The following is a 25395-nucleotide window of genomic DNA, read 5'->3' as shown; positions in this document are numbered from 1 at the left end:
CCGGGGGATGCAAGCTTAAAAACAAAAGGGAACCCCCCAGAAAAATTTAAAAAAATTTCCCAGGTAATGGATAAAACGTTTTTTGTTTTTTTCTGGTCCTGCTAAACATCACCTGCAAGTGGCTAGACAATATTCCCTACATAGGTATGAAGAACAGGGTTAAACGGCAAAAGGCCGAGGATATTTGGATTCCGTGCTAAGTGACTGTTAGCGGGCCCTGACATCTATTAGCCTAAACAGTCACCAGAGCATGGAAAGTGAAGGCAAATGCAAGCTCTGAATCAGCGCATTTTAACAGCAAGTAACTCATTATTTCCCCCCAACGGGGGGGGGTCATCGATCCACAGCAAACTGTTAATTGAATAAGACCAGGTAGTACATGCAAATCTTTAGCCTCCCAGCTGAACGAAGTCAACCACGTGTGAACCGGCAACGACGCGCTTCTACTAGAATAGGGTTTGTAGACAATTGACAATATAATGTCACTATACCTATATACATCATTACAGCAATTGTTATGTCAACTGACCCTGTACAGAATTAAGCTTACCACTATTCATGTCTACTGGTGTTGGGACAAAAGTGCTTAAGTGTAATCCTGTATCCTAAAAAATTTTTTCGTTAAAAATCTACAAAAGATAATATATTGAATAATATCATTAAATATACAAATATTCTTTAAGCAAGTAGATAAATTTTCTGTAATAATGTAATTATTAATTTGTTACTGTTACAATTTGTTACATTTTTATTTTTGTTACTGTTTCATTTTGTACATTTTTATTTTGTTACTGTATGTTGCTGCTGTATTGTTTTTTTTCTACAAGATAAACTGCCGCTCAAGGTCGTGTCCTCAGTCCCTCACTGTGTGTGGTCGTGCTGCTGATGTTTACAGAATCTCAGCATGTGATCTCTAGTCTGTGTGAGAAAAAGTGACAGGGGGGGGCTGTTAATTATTTCTGTAACATATTGCCTCACATCGCTTCTCGTGCTAGCATATTTCATATGTAATAGTCTATCACACTTTGTTGATGGGTTGTTCTATTTAGTTCCATGTATGCTATTTAACAAATGGCTTTTCTAGAATGTAGCTAAATTTATGCACACTTAACATTGACATTTGAACATAATGTCAATAACAAATCCGAAAATAGTTTAAAATAACTATTCTTATCTTCAGAAGAAAAAACTTGCCATTACTGAATGTACTGCATTATATCTTCAATGTTTTTTCTTATTCTTCTCTACATTTGATGACTCACGAGTGAATTTGTATGTAAGCATAACCAGTGTTGGTATGAGCATCCTGGTACTTATGCCGCTCATGTTTACTAGGACTTCAACATCAAGTCTTTCCTGTATGGCACAACGAACTTGCTGTAGCTGTACATATTGGTGTTTATCAAATGTGACAAAAACATTTTATAAGTATTTATCTTCAGGTTATTTGTTTTTTTAGCATTTCTGTGTTAATAATAATGGATAAATGAAATTTGTAAAGCGAATACCACAACTTCTAGGAGCAGCTCTAGCGAACAAGAACGAAACAGGGAAGGCATACGAGGGACAGGAAACAATACAAATAGGTAAAAGAATAACACCGTACTATCGAAGATATATAGAGGAATCAAATATAAAACAGAGCTGAATTTTTTTCTCTTAGGCAAAAGCGTGCACTTTATTATCTATTTAATTTGTTCAGCGAATAATTCCATAATTGGAACTTCTTGTATACATTGTTTGGTTTATGTTGTTTTTTAATTTTCAAGTTGATGTATAACTGTTCATAGATTATTTCACCTTGCCATAGAACATTTTTAAAGTAGGGTTATATAATTAGCAGTGTGATCTTTATAAGGTTTATTTCCTTACATAAATAGTTGATTCAAGACTGCGTATTATGAACATAATGTGTATTGATACAGAGCTTTACTTGGGGTTTGTTAGTGGAAAAGTTACAGTTTTTATGTGCAGGCATTATTACACTATGTAATTCATTCATTCACGGTATACCTGGAAAAGTCGTGATCGATGAACTCAGTAGACTACCACGAAGTGGACGATGACAGACAACGACATGACAATGAAAGCGAAACGACAACGACATGACACGAAAGACAATGAATGGCACGGCAACGACACGAAACGACAAAAGGTGGCGATTGCAGAAATCGGGACCCCAATTCCTGCAACTGACAGAGACAGCAAGCGTCGTCTACCACCTCGTACTGGGAATATGGTTGAATATTTGTCTTGAAGAAGAAAAGTCATTGCGAGACCAACCCAAGTGTGGATGCCTAAACAGACCACCTATACACACTGTAACATTTGCAGACCTGCCCTGTCGCAAGCAGAGATTTGATGAGAGGTTGTTCAGGCTGGTGAGACGGACTGTAGTACATGCATGACTGAAATTAAAACATAAAGCCAATACCTTTAAAGCAGCATTTTTAAAATGAATTTGAATCATTCTTATTTAGCAACCGTATATCACAATAGGGACAAGCTGAAGATTTTAAATTATCTGAGACATTCTGTGTACGAATGACACAGAAATAATGCTCTTTAGCTTAAATCTATTAAATCTGGTTGGGTCAAAATTCCCGTTTCCATGTATTTCGTTTTGTGTGGTTATTTATTCTTCTCTTTCTTCTTCTTTTAAAGTTTTTATCGCTGAATTGACTGTTTGTATGTTCTGTGTGTGTCTTGTATGGTGATTGTCTGTGTTGAAAAGCAAAATCAAGTTTTTCCAATTTATAAATATCACATTGAGTGCGTACATCTTCCGACACAGCATGGTAAGAGACTTCACTATCTCTTTCCTGACACCTTCGAACTTCTTCCCTGACACGTTGTCCATCCCCGAAGACTTTCCTCTACTCATGTTCCGAATGGCTTATTCGACCTCTTTCCGTAGGACTCGCAGTTTGTCGGGTTTTGTTGCTTTGGCTCTTTTCGAGGATGTTCTTGTATGTCGGGAAATTGTAAAGGTCATTGCAGTACTGCGTTTCACCGGTCAAGGACACTTGTTATCCAAGAGCAGGCGACAGCGCAGTCTTCGATGAACACCTCCTGAACCTCGTTTGCAAAAGTCTTCAGGAGACAGCAGTCTTAAGTCTGTCGCCCATGTATAAGCTGCATCGATATCACATCTGTCCTCGATCCAGGTTTCCTTCATGTTTTTTCCGTATCGAGTGTTAACCTCCTGCGGGCAGCAGCTGCTGTTCAGGGTTTGCTCAGCTCCTCACTCTATAGGGTCCATCGACGGATGCAAGGTCATGAACTATGACATTGGGTGATAACTTGTCACATTGTGGAAGCGGATATAGCTGAGTGATTAGATTGCTGTTTGCATGACATTGCAATCCGGTTTGGTATCCGTGGGAGCGCATAAAAGCCCCCCCCGTCGACCAGCTGGCGAGAATGGGTACTGACTCATTCAGGTTTGGGAAAGGTAAAGCAGCGAGGGAGAGGAATTGGATCTGCTCTCGCTTAAAATAGGCATGGAAAAAAGCAAAGTCTCTAAATACAAAGTAAAGTTAATGATATTAATTCTTCTTGCATCCCTTTCCTCCAAACCTGAAAATTATCACTCGAGGACAGTAAGTATTTAAATTTAGATCAGGTTGAAAAATTCACAAGCTTGCAGCCGCTGGAAATGTGGAAGCATATGATAATTGGCTATAGGTAAAAAAAAAATAGAGACAGAGTCTACAACATTAAACGCCATCTTATACTATATCATCATACAGAGTCTGATACACAGGATTGAAAAGCCTTAAAATACCATTAGTTGACTAAAGTTGTAAAACAACGCATTTACTTCTCCTTTAATAGATGTTAAGGTATACAGTGCTTATAAATTTGATACGGATTGAAAAGGCATGAATATGTTAATAAAGTGGTTGATATATTAACAGGCAAGGTACAAGTTAAAAAATACAGTACGCAAGGCTGTGGCTTAACGTCAAATCAGGTGCAACCTGAATGCTTATTTTGAGCTTCTACTGGCCTGACCCACTCCTTCCTATTATTAACCAGCTTTGACAGATCAACTGATAATCAGCACCTTTCTTGACCTTTAAACTGATTTTAGGCTTTGAAAAGAGTGAGTCTACCCTAGCCCAACAAAATAAGTTGCGAATGAAAGAAGCAACCAAAAGGAAAATGCAGAGTTGGGTTGGGGAGTGTCATTCCCGAGGAAGGGAGGCGACCCTTCACTTCTCCACCATCAACCTGCTAACGCCCTCTTTTGGGGCCAGTGGTGGGGTCCAACAACACATCTGACAACTGCACCTAGTCCACGTCCTGACTGCGCCGCGGCGGTAACTGGTCGCACGCAACACTCACCTGCTCACTCGTGGTGCAGAGAATGACACCTTACCTTAGCCAGTTTTAATTGTGGAACTGAAATAAGTACGACAGGTAGCACAACACAAGATATATTTTACTCTACAAAAGATTAAAACTTCAAGAAAATAGTCATACCATTCCCTAAAAACGGAAAAAGCAAACAGTGCCAGAACTACAGAACCACAAACCTGATCAGCCACCCAAGCAAAGTCATGCTAAATCGAAGGTCTTATTCAACTCACAGAACGCTTAATAATATCTCAACAAGTACTTTTGAATAAGTAAATAGGAGCTTACATTCGAACTACAGTAGGGTTGCGTCAAGGATGTCCCCTATCTACGGTGCTGTTTAATATCTTCTTGTAGAACATTCTGCTCGAAGCTCTCTACGACCATCATACTTCCATTCCCATTGGCGCAAGGCCGATCTGCAACCTACATTCTGCAGACGACACAGATTTGTTAGCAGGTACTAACAAAGAACTGCAAGACCTCACCAACAGACTGACAGACAGTTTAAAGGCATATGGTATGGAGACCAGCACTGAAAAGAGCAAAGTTATGGTCAATGGCAACGGCAAAGCACAGATCTTCATGATCGAAGTGATGAACAGTTTTAAATACATTTGGTTTAATGTAAATCGTTTTCAAATACAGATATCTACCAGTAGACATTAGTTTGTATTGGAATAACCGTCAATTTGTATTGTACGAGGTTTTCCCAAAAGCAGAAAGAGATTTTAATCGATGTCAGTTTTCCAGGAAAGCTCATTGTTCCTCAATTTAAAAGTCACATGTCCGTAACTGTCAATAGTTGTTGATTGTTCTCACAAGCAGTGACTACCAGCTATACCTATCAAAACTATTTTTCTTGTAAAAAACATAGTTCAGATGCATTTCATCTGTTTTATCCCTAATCTAGGATCATCAGTGTACACTAACGCCATTTAACCTCAGCAGTGAGGAAAACGAAAACGAAAGTCGGTTTCCAGAAACTATTCCATTCATCTGCTATTCAGTCGGGTGTACAGATGCACTCAATATTAACCCTTTCTGGCCAACCAGAGCCCCAACAAAAATCGAAGCTTTACACACCTGCTGCAGCTGACATCAGGAGCCAACCCTCTCTACCCATTAGATGACTCACCCTGTTTTCATACCCGGCTTCACACAGACAGCTTTTATCTGATTTTGCCGCCTTTCTAGTGGCTTGCCGCTGGGTGAGCTCCGGGGTAGCATGATGGGAGTTTGATGTCTGGTGGTCCATAAAAGTGTGTCGCCACAAATACACATTTTCTTGTGTTGTGCTTCAATTCATTGACGATGAACACATTTCTACATATTAAGATCCTGAGGTCTAAGCTAGGCCTGGTAAAGATTTCTGGATGACGGGGCCATCGAGCAAGGCTTCGTAGTGTCCTGACTAGTCAGTGGTAGAGAAATAATTGGTGGCAGTAAATACAAATCGGTCGGAGAAGTGGACTAATCTGGGTTGAATGATTATGTCTTCGGGGTAGGACGATAACCTTTGTAGACAATTGCTGCCAAAAAAAATAACAGGTTAAGGATATGCGATCGCCATTCTAGGTTTAAAGAGGTTACCCATGTCGTCAGTTTGATGGCTAACCAGTGTCATGTTAAGATTTGTGCGCTACATTTGCTATTCTCAGAAAAAGCCTGTATACCACTAGACCTTTAATAAACTGTGTTAGGGACTAACACGTTGCTCCATTGCTGACCTTTTTCAGATCAATGGGTTAGAGAGTTTTCGGAGAAGTGTGACATTAAATTAAATAAGTAGTAACACAAATCGTTTTGTGGAATATTGGCAGTGTAGATAATTTACCAGACAGTAATTAAAGTATTCATCGTGATTATTACCCTGAATGTGTCATGTTACTGCAGAGGTTTTCCTCCAACTTTTTCCGGCGCACGTGCACATTCATTTATATCAGCTACTAGCTTATATAATGCCTTACAGAACTGAAAACAATGTCTTTAACCTGCAATGGTATTAATCACAATTTTCACTAGTACAGCGCAGACAACGATGTAGTAAAATATAAAGGGTTCCATAGCATAATGGCTAGAGCAGTAAGCTGTACATAGTTCTGTGTGTCTAGGACATAGCTTGTGGACGCCGGAGGTAAGCTCTTATTCAGTTGTATTTGATCCTCCCTAAACTGAGAAACCCCAAACTTGGGTGGTGCAAAGACGAGAGGTGGTTATTTGCAACTATATGGAAATAGGTGGTTGTTGTAAATCTCCAATTTCCAACAAAAAAACTACAGTGATTACTATCGACAAACGAGTATCCAGTTTAATTTATCAGAGCCCATCGGCAATTTATCCATTGAATCCTAAGCCTAACACTTTGCTATGGTAAATTTATCTTAGATAGTGAAGAAAAGACAACTTTATTATGTCAAAATGTCGACTGACTAATTTTTGACATGTTCGGAAAAATTATCGCAAGGAACCATCTCTGATAAATTACCAGCTGCTAAAGAACTTGGGCAGGTCTACCCGGAACACATGGATCTTAGCTGCAACCTGCTTGGGTAACAGTGCTTCACGAATATAGGAAATTGCGGGTTCATCTCTAATATTTGTGTATGTAATGAACTTATTAAAAGAAATAAAATAAAACTTTATTACAATCTCAAATATTTCAATACACGCACTCATTTATTCATCCCTTGACGAGAATTAGCTTGGACACCCTCTACTAAACGGTCTTAGTATGAGAATGCGAATGTTTCGTTACAAGGGGCAAAATACATGTAACACAAGTGAAGACAAGTGTGAGTTCAGGATAAAAAAAAAGGTTCCCCTTGCAACCCCTTTTGTCCACATCAGTTTTGTGTGGAATAATAAAGGGGGCGTTACCAGCAGTTCCTAGATACATTAAAGTCCATATAAAACTCTACACCTTTTGCTCGTTCTGCACGTTGCTTCCCGCCCATCATTACCGAAAGCACCCTGAAGGCTGCAGGGGGGTAGAATTGGGAGGGGGGTTAAAAGATTGTATGGTTCTTCAAACAGTCTACTATAATCTACCTCCCCATATTTGGGAGCTACGCCTCCACTTTCATACCTGGAATTGTTGATGCACAGGTGTATGGGGCTCTACCAGTCGCTCTTTTCTTGGGAACTGGTTCAACAGTGCGCTTTGGAGGAAGGGAAAAGAAGCTAATTTTCAAGTACGACAGAACTCTTTGCTTTTCAGTTCAAGTTGACCTAGACAGTTTTTGAAACCTGGGAAAAATGAAAAAATATAGGGCAATAGTTTTGCCTTCGTAACAGTAGTTCAGATCCCTTAGGATAAGTAGCTAAATAAATGCACAATTGTTCAAATATACTATGTATATATACAGCAATCTAAAAGATTAAATTCATTCAGTGCATAGTAGGCTCCTCCACTTAGCTATGGAAGCTGCTGTCTCCTACTCAACAATGCGATCAAACCCACTCTTTTCACTGCATTTCCATCGACTATCAACGGCTAAACTCACTTAACATACTATATTCAGTATGCAACTCCTTTTTTTTTTTGGTAGTTTTGCTTAGTTAATTTTTTTGTTATGTACCTCCTTTGCCGCCTACCTACATGCTTAACTCCGCTTTTCAGGTGCAGAGCACAGGTGTGTCATTTATTTGAATATCACGTGATATGCAGCCGCTCCTGGAAAACTCGTGTATCTCTTTAGTTTTGGAAGACTGACTGGCTGGTTGGGACACAACTGCAAAAGTATGAGAACCAATCGTTTTCACCTTCCAAGCTGTCTTCGTGTAAGTGCTCTATATATAGATGAAAAAAGTCAGATAGGTCGAGGTGTCATTCTCAGAACAGTTTTAGGCATTCCCTAGGTTTCAACTAAAAATCGCTTTTGCTACAACGCTCCAAACTCTTTCCAAGTGGTTTGTTAATCATGAAGTACTTGTTGACACTTTGCCTTTTCGCTGGTAAGTGTTTCATTATTTGTTTCAAGCGATATATTTCTGTAGAAGAATCAAGCATAACAGCAAAACTTAATTCAAGTCAAAACGTTACCCCGTTTGGTCAAAACTGACACAAGAAAAGACCTTGCCAATGCCTTACTGAAAACATTGAACTGATGCGCTCACTAATTTACATCAGTATTTTTTTTAATTGATTTATTTCTTTGTTAACATATTTATTATGATTTATTTATTTGTAATTATTTACAGATTTCAGACATTTGTCTACTTTAATAGGGCAAAGTTTGAAATTTATTTTCTTAGACATTTTGTTACTTGCTATAGAATGATATCTAAAAAGTGTTCATTAAATTATTTATAATAAAAAAAAAATAGTCTATATCACTTTCTAAAGAATTCTTCGCTCTTTCCAATGTACATACATCTGCCTCGGTGAGGAGGAAGACTTTGCACAACATTTAGAACTATTTAACACAAAAGAATTTTTAGAACGTAAACAAACTCATGCGCCCTCTCTCTCTCTCAAACACACGCACGCACGCGCGCGCGGTGGTAACGTTCAAGTTTGTACAAGTGTATGTTTGAGAGTGTTCATGAGTGTTTGTCTGTGTATGTTTGTGGGTGTGAAGTCAAATTTTCTAATTTTCAATTCTAAAAAGTTTTCTTTATTTTGTACTCTTCGTGGGTAGACAATAACTTTAAATATCAATGCAAATCAGTTTTAAAACCTGTTGTTGCAGCTTTCTTCACAAACCGTGTTAACTGCGACTGCAAAACTTCTTGCATGGACAGTTTTTATGCTGCCTTGACAAATGCGAAAAGTGCCGCCCAAGCCTGCCCGTATGTTACAAACTGGTTTAGTACACGAATATAAGCACAAAAAGAGAGCATTTAACTGTGTGTTCTCAATAAACTTTTGACTCGCATTTTTTCTGCATATGTTTACGTATATTCACTTATTTTCTGCTTTATCTTTACACTAAAACGGCCTCATTACTCGGCAGCTCACCATTTCTATTTATAACCAAATGGGGAAATGAATACAGTGTATAAAAGAAATCTGTTGATAATAATCATGCTGTACAATTGTCTCTGTGTGTGAGGGTGGGTGGGTTAGAGAGTGCGATGGAGTATTTTAAAGGTTTCCCATCACGACAAGAAAACGTGTGCTCTATTATTTTCCTTTATTTTCTTTTTTTTATGCATTCGTTGCATCGTTCTGAAAAATAAGCAGTACTTGAGAAAAGAATTAAACGTGCATACTAGCTATAAAATTATTCATTTATTTTCTTCATCTATAATGATTTTTTTTTGTACCATTGAAAGCGTTCAAGAAACGTAATTGAGCAAAGTGCTCTAGCTTGTAGAAAATCAGACAAAATATAACTCGAAATTTATTTTATTTCAGCATTACGCAGAGTCTTCTGTACTGTCTGCAAGCCTCCTGCAATGTAGACCTCTCGCCATACTACTCACAGGTAGAGCAAGAACTGAAGAAGTATGGCTTTTCCTGTGGTAAGTGTCTTTATCTGTTATGTCGTAATATAGGGTGTGTGAAAATGTGTTTAATGTGGAAGATGTGTTTAATGTCCGTAATGAATTGAGCGACGAAGCGATGACTTGTTTCGGGTCCTCAATCTACGGGGCCAACCTCTCTAAAAACATGAATCAGATATTTCAAAGATATTTCGAAGGAAGAACTTTATTTACAGTTTGTACAACAATGTGCACGAGTTATACACGCTGGCAAATCAGTGACACTCTGGATACACAATCAGAGGCAGATGCTGACACTAGTAACTACTCCTGCTACTTCAACAGCGACACACGCTGACTAACGGCGACTCACGCCTGACACAACAACTAAGTTGTCGGCGACACACGCCCACAATAGCTACCCCAACTCTCTACTGTCTCGAATCTACATCATGTGACTGTGACTCTCCTAACACTCACTCTCACTCAGGGCGTGTATACACTGTACAAAAGTTATCTAGAAATATCCAGCATCTTCTCGTTACACATACGTTTTCTCGCACCGAACATTCCAGGTACCAAGGCTTGCCACACTCGCTCACACACTTGCTAGAATGATTTGTCAAAGCCGCGAGGAGGTCACTGGCAACACCTCGCACCTTCAGTTTTTTTAAAGAGCTAGTTAAGTTACACATAAAAGGAGAAAGGTCACAGAGCAACCACAGGGGTAGGAAACTTGTACTCCTTTGCCGTCTCCCCGGCATGATGAAAAGAAGCCGCACTGTAGACCATCCTTCTGCCCACTATTACAATAACTGATGAGGTAGAACCACTACCTTCTGCTAAATGGGTAGGTAGAATATTTTATAATCAACCTATATTTTATAATCAACACATTCCTTGCCTCCACTGTACTGTGGTGAAGTCGTTCAAACTAACCATTCAAAGCCTTCACCAGTAAAATAGTGTATGTATGTAAAGCCTAAGCACAGTATGGTTGGTTACAGTGTATGTGTGTGTGTGTGTGTGCTTGTTTATTTGTTTGTGTGTGAGAGGACTTTTCTGAAAGTTTCGCTAGTAATTTATTGCTTTAGTTCTTTAGTTCATTTCTTTGCAGTCTCTAAGTTAAAATCCGTTAAACAATGTTTTCACGGAAATACGATCGAGTCTATATTAATTTTTTGTTTCAAAAGACGGATAAGGGCTTATTTTCCAGAAATGTCTTATATTTTATGTATACAAATCTACATTTATTCTAATACATGTATGTCATCTTCTGAAATATCGTAATACATCAAAAGGTTATTTATTTAAATATTAATATCGCTACTAAATAACTCAATACTCCGTCGTGAGTTTCAACGCACAAACAAAATCCAACCGTCTGGCTGACAATCGTGACCAGAAATATTTGTTGTAGGTCATATTACAGCATCCCGAAAAATAATTTTAGGGCTTAGGTCTTATTTTCGAGGAAACGCATTACAAATGTTTTGATATGCTAAACTTGATAAAGCCGTAAACAAAATCAAAATATTACCTAATGACAATCATTTATTCTACTTATACCAGTTGATTGATTCATAAACAGCAAACTGTCCAAACAATGTCTGTAACATTTTCATAAATGTTCATTTTGTTTGATTTACTTAAAGATCTGAGCATCCATCAAGGAACACGATCAGGATCAAGGGCCTTATCCGGCAGTCTGCTCACTGTGTCTGGCGTCATGCTGCTCACTGCTTACAGGACCTTCAACCTCTGACCCTGTATAAGGAAACAATAGATTAGTTTGTGACTGTTCAAACCCATCGAAATATAAAAAATTGTATTTTAGATTTAGAACGATTTTCATAGCGTTCTTGACCTTTTAATTCTCTACTTGAGAAAATGGCTGATTTTCTTCAGATTCAAAGTATAATGCTTTGTGAAAACTTCTAACCACTGACAGATGACAAATTTTGTGGCATATATCCCCTACACCAGAAGAATAATATGATACATTCAGAAGATCTTTCTAAACGCTATGTACGAGTTGAGAATAGCATTTACCTTAATGACCGGGAGTGATATATTCTTCAGATTAGAGATACTGTCTACTTAAAAATTGTAACTAGCTCACATCTGATGAATTCCAGAAAATAATCAATCCGGAAAGCTTTTGGAAAGCCAAAAATTTCGTTTTCTTTTTCTTTCTTTTTTCTTGTTTTTTTTTTTTTTTTTTTTTTTTAATATTGTCCACTGTTCTAACTGATCAGTCCGTCTTGAAAAAAACTGAGAACAGAGAGTTGACATTTTTGACATAGCGATGTTAGATTGTGAAATATTTTATAACAATAGAGATCATTTTTGGTTGAGAGTGCACACATAAGAAAAGTTACATTTTCTGAAAGTCTGGCTTTGCTTATGGAACAACGGAATATTTGTTAATGTGCTATAACTGATAATCTTATCTTTAAAGATTTTGTATAACCTAATTAACACAGAAACAACAATTATTAAAATATATTTAAAAACTTTGTAAAATAAATGCAACTAAGAAGGAGAAGAAGAATGGAAAGAAATACAACTAGAGTATGTAAATGGTTACTTCTAGGGACTTTAAGTTATTCTGTCAGGAGCTGGCCACAGCAAAACTTCAATATTTTGTATCAAAGGGAGACAACTGCTGCAGTGTTTATAGTTAGTGGACTAGCCTCCCTTTAGATAGCGTAGTATCTTGTCGAAATAAAAGTGTATAAAAGTATAACCAAGGACTATGCACCCTCAGACATTCCACATATTATAATTTGTCCAGAAAGATATTCAGTTGATCAAAGTAAATTTCTTCATCGAATAATAAACCATTTGTTTTTAAACGTCTCGCTGAGTCATCTGCAGATACCGATGAAAGTAAGTAAGTGTACTATAATTAGACCTTGAAATAAAAAAATTCTTGCCGTATATAAAAAAATCTATGGCACATTTGAAGTGGCTGTGACTAGTTATTATATGTTTGCATTTTCGTGCTTGCTTCAATCTTGAAACTTTTGTATTAGTACACATCTTAAATGAAATTCTTGTAAAGTAACTAAAGTATGTCATCATGTATTGTACATGAAAAAAGCAACAGATAAAATAACAAATTCATATATCATAACATCTAAGGTGAAGGCCAGAGTGGTGAAACCTGTTACTCACTGCCTCTATTCACTTGTTCCCCCAATAATGAGTAGATTTTTAATAGCTTGTGGGAGTGCCACTCACACCGTTACATGTACTTAAGAAACTCCAGAGCTGAACATAAAGATTATTTTAATCTTTTAGTGTGTTCCTAATGAAAATGTGTTTTAAAAAATGTTTTAGCCTATTTTAATTTTAAGTTTTTAGTTTGTTTTTTTTTTTTTTTATCATGGTGCTCTTCCAATCTCAAACGCCTCTCCTCTTCAGTCTCCAACTATAATTTCTCCTGATGCTTTTGCCTCTTCTTTTCTACACGACATTTTCTTTGCTTTGCGGTTTCATCCATCTGTATTCTCACTTAGAAAGAAATGATTTAATGCTGTATTTTATGTCGGCAACAATACAGAAGTGATTATGTCACTACGGGACAGGAGCAGCATACTTACCCCCACTTCTTTATTGAACCTTTGCCTTAACCCTTACTTTATACTGAACACTTGTCTAATAACAGCTCATCCCGTCACATATATCAAATAAAACTTTGAAATTTTCTACAACTTCCAGCCTAATATCGATAGATTTAAAGTGAAAGTATAAAATATATCCGTTGGGACTTGTGTCGCACTGACCTAACGTTCTAAAATAACGTGTATGAGTCAGAAGTACGACACCAACGCTCTTAGTCTCGTGACACAGTGTCATGCTTCAGCTGATATAATATCCAATGATTTGTACAAGTATATATGTGTGTAGGTGGGAAAGAAAGGTTGACGCGAGTGTATGCTGCAGGTGAATGCAAACTTCTTATTAGTGTTTAGTGTGTGCATTTACCTGAAGTGAAGTGTCAGGTACAAGAGCTCAGAAATTAAATGTCTTTCCTTTTATGCTGTGCCAGTAGGAGTTGATTACAGATATTTTAAATTTAGCAGTTCGTTAAAAGTCAGAATCAGAACTACGATAAACTTTAACAAAATATTATGAAGCAAATGTACAAAGCTATCAAAAGTGTAATACAACTCGAGTAATATAATTCATGTAAAACCTTTCCAACAGGAGACAAAGAACATTCCTGACATGTAAAATGTTTCGTCTCCCTCCCTCCTTCACCATGCACAGAAATAGTTCAAAGGCATGAGATCCCACTGACACATAATACAACTAATACAACCGCATGTCTCTCCATAGCTGATACCTTCACCACCTCAATCTATTATTGCACAATCCCGACATGTCTCTTTTTTGTGCATGGTGATTATTTTAGGTGTGCAACTCGAAAACAGAATAAGGGTATTTTTCGGATTTATATCTTCTCTCTCGCTGCCTTATACATGTACTTTTTCCAACCCGCTGGTTTTCCAACCAACTGCGCCACACGGGTATCGAATTACCACGCTCCTCGGTTCAGAAGTCAGTACTCTAATTGCGTTCACGTAGCCACGCCTACTTACCAATTCATTAGAAAAAAATTGCATCCTGTACACCTATAATAATATTAACAGTTAATAAACGCGTGATTTATATAGCGCACGATATATAACGCCCATGAAGGAACATGCGCTCGCGCTTAAGACGAGAACGAACGATGAGCAGCACGGACGGATGAACAACAGCGTTGAGAAGTCATAAAAACATTCAAAGAATACGCATGGATCGAGCAATCGGCTGACATTGTTTAGAAGATGGACTAGCGTTAAGTGACCTAAGGCTACAAGTGATGCTCGTGAAATAGATGTTTGATTTTAGTGCGTGTGTAAATGATTGTGTGGTAGGTACCGTAGGTAGGAGGCGGGTATTGAAGTGTGAAGATTTCCACTGTTTTGCTGCATAGGTTTTCGCACGCTATTTTGTCAGACGAGTTGAGGAAGACGATTTCTCAACTTGTCATCTGACACCCTTTATTAATGCCTAGTGTCTCGTGTCGGCGACTGTGCTGCTGTCCGTGGTGTGCTTCCCGTACTGTGCTGGCCTGTCGGTGGGTGTGTGCTCGCGGATGGGGAGGGGGATCAAGGCCCCTGTGCAACCCTAAACGTCTCATTACAGACCCTTCTCACCCACTACATCGCCATTTTCAACTGCTACCCTCCGGCCGTAGATGGAAGCAAGTGGTCGCCAAGAAGAGTGCCTTTGCCAAGTCATTTTTACCGACCGCAATAGCACTCTTAAACAGATCTCCCAAATGTACCTATAGTCTGAATGTATGTGTGTGTAAGAGAGTAAGAGGAAGTGCATCTGACAATTGTGTCATGTGAAATTTATTATTATGTAAATTTTCGCAGTTGGCTGTAGGAGCTCCCAGCAACAAAGACAAATTTCTATCTCTGTTGTATCCAGACATAGACAATAAAGATGTATTGTATTGTATTGATGCAGAGTTTCACACACTCTCATACACAAGTGCAATCACTGAGACGCGGGGCACGAACAAAGGTGCAACAAAACAAGTGAGGACATTGCCTTCTTCAGCTCACATGACCGAAACAGCGAAATGTGGTCGTTTCTCCTTCACATTAATACACATAGACTTGAGGGATTGTAGAAAATTCTAGCTTTAACTGGTAGCCAATGAAAAGAGTGAAGAAGTGGTGTAGCATGTTCAGAATCCGGAAATAGAGACGAGCAGCTGAGTTCTGGACTTTCTGAAACTTGTCAATGAGGTACTGTGGACAGCCAGCAAGAAGAGAGTTGCCGTAGTCTAGTTTAGACAGAACATGTAAGCAGATGAGAATTTTAGTGACTGAGATGGACAGAGTATGGCGAATAAAACTGATCTTCTGAAGCTCATAGTGTGCTGTCATTGTAAGATACTGCTTAATTTGGTTCAATATATCATAGTCTGGTGATAAATTATTCTTTAACGATTTCTGTGTAAATCTTTAACAGTCTCTCAACATTTATTTGCAACCTTCTAATCAAGCCTCACAAACAGCGATTGCCGCGAGAACTGCTACATCACCATGTAATTCCAGAACTCTCTTAATTCGTCTGGATGATGTGTGCATGATAGCATTATGGAAGTTGTTGCAGTATTACGTCATTCTAGGTTTATATAGGTTGTTGTTATAGTCTTACTGGATACATTTACACGGCGAAACATAGGAAATAAACAATATCAAATATATTCAAAACGAGACCCAATAAAACATTTCATAGTCATATTTGTGTTCAGCACACCAAGATACTACAGATAATGACTTTTTTAAGTCACTAATAATTTCAGTGTTGATCAGTGTAACTACTGGTTACCTTTTTCTGGAGGAAATGAAGGCTTATGGCGTTTCTTGTGGTAAGTAGATAATGTTAATATTATTAATATAAACAATATCTCATACATTCAAGAAGTACTGTGATACTCTTTCATTTCCTAGAAAAAGAAGATATGATGGGTATAATTATGTGCGCGAGCTCAAGCTTGACACGTTTTTAGAAATTTTCACTTGTAACATTTTGCTGTAGTTCTTTGAATTTTGTTTTCCTTTTCTAAATTTCTAAAACATCTGATAGAAGTGTTGCCGAGTTTACAAAAGTCATAAACAAAATGAAAAACAGTACTTATGGACTGTCACTAACGCATAACTTAATAAACCAATGTCCAAGAAAATTGTATCCTTGTTTTACATACTTTATTCAAGGAAAACACCTGCGGCAATTAATTTCTAAAGGTAACAATCATTTAAGAATACATCCATCTGCTAAACAAGCCAACAACCTAAAATCTTACAAAACAAATCTCACACAAATAAAGCACAAACATCATAGCAGGCGCCTTGGATCCTTTGTGCCATAAGCTAATGGCACAACAATAATAATGTACCTAATATCAAGACATACATAGTTTTAAGTAATCGAAAAGTCATTTGTGTGTGTGTATATATATATACATACAGATAATCAGTATTTATGTCTAGTTAACAAGTTGTTTACATGGTAGCCAATGTTTAGCAAATTTTTCTTCTTTTATTTCTAAACATGCATTAAATTTGTCAGTTGTCATGGCTTTTTATAAATCTGCAAGAATATATTATGTTTTTGCGAGCAGTAAAAGTAAATCAAGTACAACATTGGTCTCAGAGTTATTACTGCATTCAAACAGGACAAGATGTTCACTGATAGCTATCCTTGGAACATTTGTACATTTGTCTAATATACAATTTTGTAAGTTCAGATTTATCGTTAGTGGGCTAGCCTCCCTTTCAGCAAATGAGGAAATACAGTCTTCATCACTTTACATAATCGTACTTAACTCAGTTAATTTAAACATTATTATTTGTTCAGAAAAAGTATTTAACTATACAGAGTGAATTTCTTTATTGAATTATAATTTGATATAATATTCAATTATATTAAATAATTTATTTTTAAACCGACCATTATGTGTGTGTATGTGGGAGAAAGATACTGTATATAAAGATAGAAATGTGTGTGAACATGTATGTATATGCCTTGCATATCTCAACACCCTTTAGAGGGTGATAGATTAATAAAGAATCTTGAATCCTTGTATGCGTGTGATCGTGTGACTCATTACTCGGGTACAAACTCCGTTAGCGTTAATACATTTTCATATACGTCTTCAGATTTTGGGACCGTGCCTCAGGGTCCCTCTTCATTTACAGTCTGCATTCATCCATTTGGCAATGAAGTTTGCTGCCTTGGTGTCAACAGCCGCATGACAGACACATGACACCGCTTTAAAACTGCTTTGTATCACTCAGGTATATCATGTCACGTTACATAAACTATCAACCGAAGCATGGTCACTGAACTTGAAACACTAGCTAACCTTAAAAGCATACTGAAGAGTGTATTAACAGACATAAACAAAGATATTTGCCTGGGTTATGTTCTAATGCACATCTCTTGAAATAAACAATAAAAGAGGTCGGTGGTCGGAAATGAAAGGGGAGGTAGAGTGTTATTGATGAGTAAGTGAACTCAAAGACAGCTGAGTTCATTAAAGCAGTTTCTGGGATTCTGTAACTCAAGCACCTCGTCGGTGCCATCTGTGGTCACTTCACTATACTCAGTAAATAACATTTCTTGCTGCATAGCACAGAAACCTTCAAACATTCCATCTCTAGTAAATATTTCTTGAAAAAGCTGAGACCACTTCTGATGCAGAGTTTCATACACTGTCATACACAAGTGCAATCACTGAGACTCTGGCACAAACAAAGGGGTTCAACAAAACAAGTGAGGACATTGCCTTCTCCAGCTCAAATAACCGAAACAGCGCGTGAAACATGGTCAGTTCACCCTCACCTCAATGCAAGTCTTTGCATGCCTGCATGACTTCTGAAACATTATGTTCCTGACAACCTACAGGTTGCTATCTCACGTGACACCATATAACCAATGGCTGAAACACACGCCGTACGTGATAACCAATCAGCGTGACTATCGCAGATGACTTTGGCATATAACCAAGGTACATGCAAGGACAAGATCGAGCTTGACAACCGTAACCCCAACTTAAACATCTATCAGGAGTGTGATCTTAGTCTCCGTTCAAAAGTATCAATCACCTTTCCTATACTTGTTGATTGTAAAACATGAAGCACGCATTGCTTTTCTGCTTTTTTTCTGGTAAGTGTCTTACGGTTCTGTCTGTTTTGTCATTAGGATGTCATTATGTTTAAAAATAATTTCTTGACATTTCTTGTCGTCATTTATTGTATTTTATATTTTTTATGGAACAATGCGTTGAAATAAACTTGGATTGAATCTTCCTATCAGAAGATACCTATTCATTTATTTGAGTACGTTTTATGTTGTCCGTTTTCATGAAAAATTAATTTTAAACAAAGGTGATTAAGACTTGAAAGACATTTGTGTTGAGACTAGAGGTTTGAAAACTTGAAGGCTGTTTTCATACAGAAAAAAAGCACAAAACAGTGTAATTATATTACTAACGAAATGTTCTACACAATTCATCAACCTGTTCCTTAGGCACACACAATCAAAGTTCCTATCGTAAACCAGTTTAATTACTATACTAATCAATCTTTTCTAAGCTATTAATTGTTTTTATTTTCAGTCTTTATTATAGGTTTGGCGAACTGCGAGTGCATGTCGGATTGCACAGCAACATACACCTCGGACATAGTAGGAGCAAACGTCGCCCAGTTATGCACGTATGTTAAAAATGTCTCAGCTGATACCAACTAGATAAATCAAAAAAATTCACTGTATGTTTTGTCTTTTTAATACGTTTCCATTGTATGTTTATTTTATAGTAAGAATATGCACAAAAGAGCTAATATATTTAAGAAACTGTAGGAGGGAGGTAAGTGGTGGTGTTAGAGATCTCACATTTCTCTTTGAAGGTGGTGCCCATCTCCTCTCCCTCGCTTCCTTACCTTCCCAAACTCTCTATGGAGTCGGGTATCTGTAACATCTTCTTAACACACAAATCAGTTTTTGTACATGTGTGTTTTATTTACACGCTCTCGTCATCAACTGCTCCAAAACCCGTGTGCTCTCTGACTAATTCTTTTGTTTGCCTCTTGTTCCTAGAAGCAATGCAACCCAAACGACATTATAGGTTACTATTCTCACTCGGAATCACTGGCATCTGGATTACGATTATGTCAAAAACCGAACCACAAAACACTGTCTCTCTAAGTAAGTCATTCTAAGATTCAACAGTACCCATTCCAGCCAGCAGGATCGACTAGGGGAAGTTTGCTGCGCTACTCGAGAATCAAACCAGCACACCCCTCAGTTTCGACTCCAGTGTCTATCCACTCGGCTATCTGCTTCTCCAGAATTTTCTTTTGCTATATAATAACACCCAGGTTAATATTCACATATATATTCAGCTGTGTATTGCACGTTCAGTGACCTAAGTCAAGATATGTATGCTTATGCACGCGCAAGCATATGCTCAATCCCCACACTTACGCACGAACGGACGCAAAACCACCTTGTCAAAATAATAACATCACACGTTTTCGCAACAGGGTCTGAAATCCTTTCTTTCTTTCACCTCTATATCTCACGTCGACGAACATATTATGTTTCAGTGTCGCGCTGAACTACCTGGAGTGTCTGTCGTCCTGTAGCATAGAAATGGCATCTTTCATCAAACAAATGGAGGACCTCTATGGAGCTGACTGTGGTAAGTCATCGATGCCTGTCATGTCTTAGTTTAAGGTGTGTTTACACCTGAGTGGTATTATGTAGCGATACGAACGTTTGTTTTAATTTCAAGAAACGTATCGACTAGAAACATGAAATCCTGTTTAAGGATTTTTAAGTTGTTTACACGTTTGTACTTGTACTTTGTTTTTGTTCACTCGTTAGTTTAGATGTGATGTTTTGTAACTAAAAGGTAAATTTCGAAGTACCTATAAATAAAGTGACTTTAAATAAATACTCCGTAAAGGATCTTTAGGCGTGTGACAATGGAAATTGTGTTTAAAATGTTTAAATTCAGTGAGCTGTCTACCTAGGTTTTCTCATTTGTTTGGTAAGAGTCAATAGATAGTAGACATTAACCATTTGTAAAGTATCGCTGTTTGATTAACTTCCAGATCTGTCAGGCTACTCTGGTTCCACCTCTCCGTCCGTCAGTTTTTTTACCTTCCTCGTAGCTCCACTGTTCGCTGCTTATCGAACCTTCGGACTGTAACCCTCTCTGATGTCATCAACATACGTCTGCAGCCAGAGACATAATCTATACCTGTACTTATTACTTAAGTTCATTAATTACTCAGCTTAGTTAATCAATGATCGACACTCTGTATATGTACAACTTTGCAGACGACATTAAACTGATCGGCTATTAATTACATCTCTGTCACACAAAAATGTCTTGCGGACAAATTTACGGCTGAACATATTTTTAAAGTCGGCAAGTTTTGACATTTTATGGAAATGCCATTTAAACTACATCAATAAAACCATCAAGTATAATTGCTGTAACAAAAAGATAATTCAAACCAATGGAGTTACCATGTTTGTTTTCAATGTTTCTGAAGACTGTATAAAAAATGTAGCTCCACCTGATTCGGCATACACACACACACCCTGTGCTTCCAAATCTGAAAACAACATCAAGGATTCTGTTCAGCTTTATTTTGTCTTAATAAACTTGCTGTTTATTGCTTACATAACCTTTAACCTGTAATCATCGATCTCTTTTGTTTGACAACACTGAGCCAGTGTGTGATGATTCTGTGATGAGACTGGCTGTCATATCGAATTAAGTAATAATATTTTTATCACTAAATGTTCCTGTTATTGATATGTATTTATAGTAACCACACAAATGTATGGTATTATAATAACAATAATATTTATTCTATTTTGAGAGGCTAACTGGCCTATATCAACATCATACACTGCTGGTTACATGCATGTCAACAGTGGGTGGCTGTACAAGGTGAACATTTCAGTAATATTTAGGGTTTCAACTATTAAGTAAACAATATAATGACATTCAATACTGAGCGATTACTGTGATTATATGTTCTTATCTTTAAAGATTTTGTATAAGCTAATTAACACAGAAACGACAATTATTAAAGTATATTTGAAACTTTTATCAAATAAATGCAACTAAGAAGGAGAAGAAGAATGGAGAAAATACAACCAGAATACGTAAGGTGGGTACTTCTGAGGACTTTTAGTTCTTCTCTCAGGCAGCTGACCACAGCATACATGTAACTTCAAAATATTTTATATCAAAGGGAGACAACTGCTGCAGTATTTATAGTTAGTTGACTAGCCTCCCTTTAGGTAGAGCAATATCTTGTCCAAAGGCATTTTGTGTATATAAGTATATCCAAGGACTATGCTCCCTCAGACATTCATATGTTTACATTTTCATGCTTGCTTCAATCTTGAAATTTTTGTATTAGTACACATCTTAAATGAAATTCTTGTAAAGTAACTTAAGTATGTCATCATGTATTGTACATGAAAAAAAGCAATAGATAAAATAAAAAATTCATATATCATATCATCTAAGGCAGCGGTTCTCAACCTTTTACATGTGACGACCCCCCTGACGAACACCGGTACGTCCGCGACCCCCTTAGCCAGCTAGGTCGGTGGAAGAGCGGGGGAGCCTTAGCTAACCTCGAACGCCGCGTCGAGGAAATCAACAACGGAAGAACAAAGTTCGTATCTGCAAGAAGTATAACTGTTAATGAAATTTTACTAAAGCAAATTCTAATTCAAATTCTGCTAATAAATATTATTTTATTGGACACTCACTTTGATTAATGAGAAGGTTGAGCCTGCTTGCTGTTGCATAGAGAAGCGAACCTGTGCGCGATGTTCGTACCCACTGCTATTTGCCTCTGCGTCCACACGATTTCTGTATTTCGACTTCAGTGCTGCCAATGCTGAAAATCCTTGCTCACACATATACGAAGTTGAAAATGCCAGCAGAACTTTCATTGCTTTCTCAGAAAGGAGAGGATATTCACCGTTGATGCTAATCCAGAATGTTGGCACTGGTGTTGTTTGGAAGACCATTTTCAGGGATTGGTCACTCGAAAGGTCGATGAGCTGCTCTTCTTCTTGCGTGGACAACCCGCTTGTGCTAGGATCAGCCAGAAATGGATTACGAATCCAATCGTATTTAGTCACATCAATTTCAGCGAAGTAATGCTGAAACCTTTCTTGCAGTCCGTTTAGATGGGCAATAATTACATTCTTCACCTGATCAAGATTCAAGTTGTCAGCCTTGCACTTACACAAGCACGGAAACATATCAAAAATATTTTCTTGGCGTATCTTTTCGTCCACAACGAAATTTTTCGGACGAAAGCATTCATCTTGTCAGTTGTTTGTAATATGGTGGTGTCCTTCCCTTGTCTGGTCATGGCCTTCTGTCAGGGACCTAGAGTACTAGGACTGAGCACGTGCGAATGAAAGGGTGTGAATGATGGACGTTTCCTGAATGCGTGCCTTTTAGATGTTTAAAAAAAAAAGAGAGGTGTGACTGGAGAGGGAGAGGGGAGTCAGCGATGAGAGATTGGGGAAGAGAGAGGGCAAAAGGTGAGAGGAGGGAGATTGGAGGCTTAATTGTTGAGAGGGTGATTGTGTTTTGAGTTTTGGAAGTGAGAAATCACTGCATTGCCGAGACAGTGTACTTGAATAGGGAGAAGAGATTTGGAGTTTGAGCCCCCGCACCACTCGGTTACACAATGTAAACTAATTTCACTAATACCAGTATAAGAAACTTTTTTAAAAAATGACCACCTTCGCGACCCCCTTGTAGGCACGTCACGACCCCCCAGGGGGTCGCGCCCCACAGGTTGAGAACCGCTGCTTTATACTGAACACTTGTCTAATAACAATTCATCCCGTCGCATATATCAAATAAAACTTTCAAATTTTCTACAACTTCCAGCCTAATATCGTTATATTTAAAGTGAAAGTATAAAATATATCCGTTGGGACTTGTGTCGCACTGACCTAACGTTCTAAAATAACGTGTATGAGTCAGAAGTACGACACAAACGCTCTAAGTCTCGTGACATAGTGTCATGCTTCGGCTGATATAATATCCAATGATTTGTACAAGTATATTTGTGTGTAGGTGGGAAAGAAAGGTTGACGCGAGTGTATGTTGCAGGTGAATGCAAACTTCTTATTAGTGTTTAGTGTGTGCATTTACCTGAAGCGCAGTGTCAAGTACAAGAGCTCAAAAATTAAATGTCTTTCCTTTCATGCTGTGCCAGTAGGAGTTGCTTACAGACATTTTAAATTTAGCAGTTCGTTAAAAGTCGGAATCGATCAACTTTCACAAAATATTATGAAGCAAATGTACAAAGCTATCAAAAGTATAATACAACTCGCGTAATACAATTCATGTAAAACCTTTCCAACAGGAGACAAAGAACATTCCTGACATGTAAAATGTTTCGTCTCCCTCCCTCCTTCACCATGTACAGAAATAAGTCAAAAGCTGAGGTCCCACTGACACATACATAATACAAGTAATACAACCGCAGGTCTCCCGATATCTGATACCTTCACCACCTCAATCTATTATTGCACAATCTCGACATGTCTCTTTTTTGTGCATGGTGATTTTTTTTTTTTTTTTTAGGTGTGCAACTTGAAAACGGAATGAGGGTATATTTATTTTAGGGTGGTGCTCATATCTTCTCTCTCGCTGCCTTAATTATACCTTTCCCAACCCGCTGGTTGACTGCGCCACACGGGTATCGAATTATCACGCTCCTCGGTTCAGAAGTCAGTATACTCTTTGCGTTCAGGTAGCCACGCATACTTATCAATTCATTAGAAAAAAATTGCATCGAGTACACCTATAATAATATTAACAATTAATAAACGCGCGATTTATATAGCGCACGATAACGCCCATGAAGGAGCATACGAAAGATGAGCAGCAAGGACGGATGAACAACAGCGTTGAGAAGTAATACAAACATACATAGAATACGCAGGAAGCAATCGGCTGACAAACAGTAAGGAGTAAGATTGAATTACAGAAATCTGCAGAGGGAGACTATAGTCAACAAATGAAGCAAAAGCGAGGGATAGGTTTAGAAGATGGACTAGCGTTAATTAAGTTACCTAAGGCTACAAGTGATGCTCGTGATAGATGTTTGATTTTAGTGCGTGTGTAAAGGATTGGGTGGTAGGTATAGGAGGCGGGTATTGAAGGGTGAAGATTTCCACTGTTTTGCTGCATAGGTTTTCGCACGCTATTTTGTCAGACGAGCTGGGGAAGACGATTTCTCAACTTGTCATCTGACACCCTTTGTTAGTGCCTAGTGTCGCGTGTCGGCGACTGTGCTCTTGTCCATGTTGTGCTTCCCATACTGTGCTGGCCTGTCGGTGGGTGTGTGCTCGCGGATGGGGAGGGGGATCAAGGAACAGTTCGCCCCTCTGTAACCCTATACGTCTCATTACAGACCCTTCTCACCCACCACATCGCCATTTTCAACTGCTACCCTCCAGCCGTAGATGGAAGCAAGTGGTCGCCAAGAAGAATGCCTTTGCCAAGTCATTTTTACCGACCGCAATAGCACTCTTAAACAGATCTCCCAAACGTACCTAGTCTGAATGTCTGAATGTATGAATGTCTCTGAATGTCAGAGAGTAAGAGGAAGTGCATCTGACAATTGTGTCATGTAAAATTTATTATTATGTATATTTTAGCAGTTGGCTGTGGGAGCTCCCAGCAACAAAGAAACATTTCTATCTCTGTTTTAGCCAGACATAGACAATAAAGATGTATTGTATTGATGCAGAGTTTCACACACTCTCATACACACTCATTAATCACTGAGAGACGCGGGGCACGAACAAATGTGCAACAAAACAAGTGAGGACATTGCCTTCTTCAACTCACGTGACCGAAACAGCGAAACGTGGTCGTTTTCTCCTTCACATTAATACACGTCTTGCACGCCTGACTGACTTCTGAAACATATTCCTGACACCTTAATCTCACGT

At 38.1% G+C, this 25395-nt stretch overlaps 2 protein-coding genes across 2 annotated transcripts; both read left to right on the top strand.

Annotated features, from left to right (window-relative positions):
* Positions 1-8056: 8056 nt before the first annotated feature.
* Positions 8057-13511, top strand: LOC112574865. The gene is made up of 4 exons (XM_025256187.1): positions 8057-8319; positions 9057-9156; positions 9725-9831; positions 11448-13511. The coding sequence occupies exons 1-4, from the start codon at positions 8286-8288 to the stop codon at positions 11555-11557; spliced, it is 351 nt and encodes a 116-aa protein (XP_025111972.1). The 5' UTR covers positions 8057-8285; the 3' UTR covers positions 11558-13511.
* A 4879-nt stretch (positions 13512-18390) lies between these two features.
* On the top strand, positions 18391-21954 carry LOC112573186. Its single transcript, XM_025253318.1, has 4 exons — positions 18391-18537; positions 18989-19085; positions 19977-20071; positions 20487-21954. The coding sequence occupies exons 1-4, from the start codon at positions 18504-18506 to the stop codon at positions 20582-20584; spliced, it is 324 nt and encodes a 107-aa protein (XP_025109103.1). The 5' UTR covers positions 18391-18503; the 3' UTR covers positions 20585-21954.
* Positions 21955-25395: the final 3441 nt, after the last annotated feature.

Source organism: Pomacea canaliculata, linkage group LG1 (assembly GCF_003073045.1).
Source record: "Pomacea canaliculata isolate SZHN2017 linkage group LG1, ASM307304v1, whole genome shotgun sequence".
NCBI classification, from domain to species: Eukaryota; Metazoa; Mollusca; class Gastropoda; order Architaenioglossa; family Ampullariidae; genus Pomacea; species Pomacea canaliculata.
The sequence above is the reverse complement of the archived record's forward strand: the minus strand, read 5'-3'. Positions and strand labels throughout refer to the sequence as shown.

Bases quoted from the DNA above. Each gene is read 5' to 3' on its own strand.
- LOC112574865 (XM_025256187.1), top strand. From the start codon at position 8,286: ATGAAGTACTTGTTGACACTTTGCCTTTTCGCTG. The intron at 8,320-9,056 runs GTAAGTGTTTCA...CTGTTGTTGCAG, and splicing joins GACACTTTGCCTTTTCGCTG to CTTTCTTCACAAACCGTGTT. The intron at 9,157-9,724 runs GTATGTTACAAA...ATTTTATTTCAG, and splicing joins AGTGCCGCCCAAGCCTGCCC to CATTACGCAGAGTCTTCTGT.
- LOC112573186 (XM_025253318.1), top strand. From the start codon at position 18,504: ATGAAGCACGCATTGCTTTTCTGCTTTTTTTCTG. The intron at 18,538-18,988 runs GTAAGTGTCTTA...TTTTATTTTCAG, and splicing joins GCTTTTCTGCTTTTTTTCTG to TCTTTATTATAGGTTTGGCG. The intron at 20,072-20,486 runs GTAAGTCATCGA...ATTAACTTCCAG, and splicing joins CCTCTATGGAGCTGACTGTG to ATCTGTCAGGCTACTCTGGT.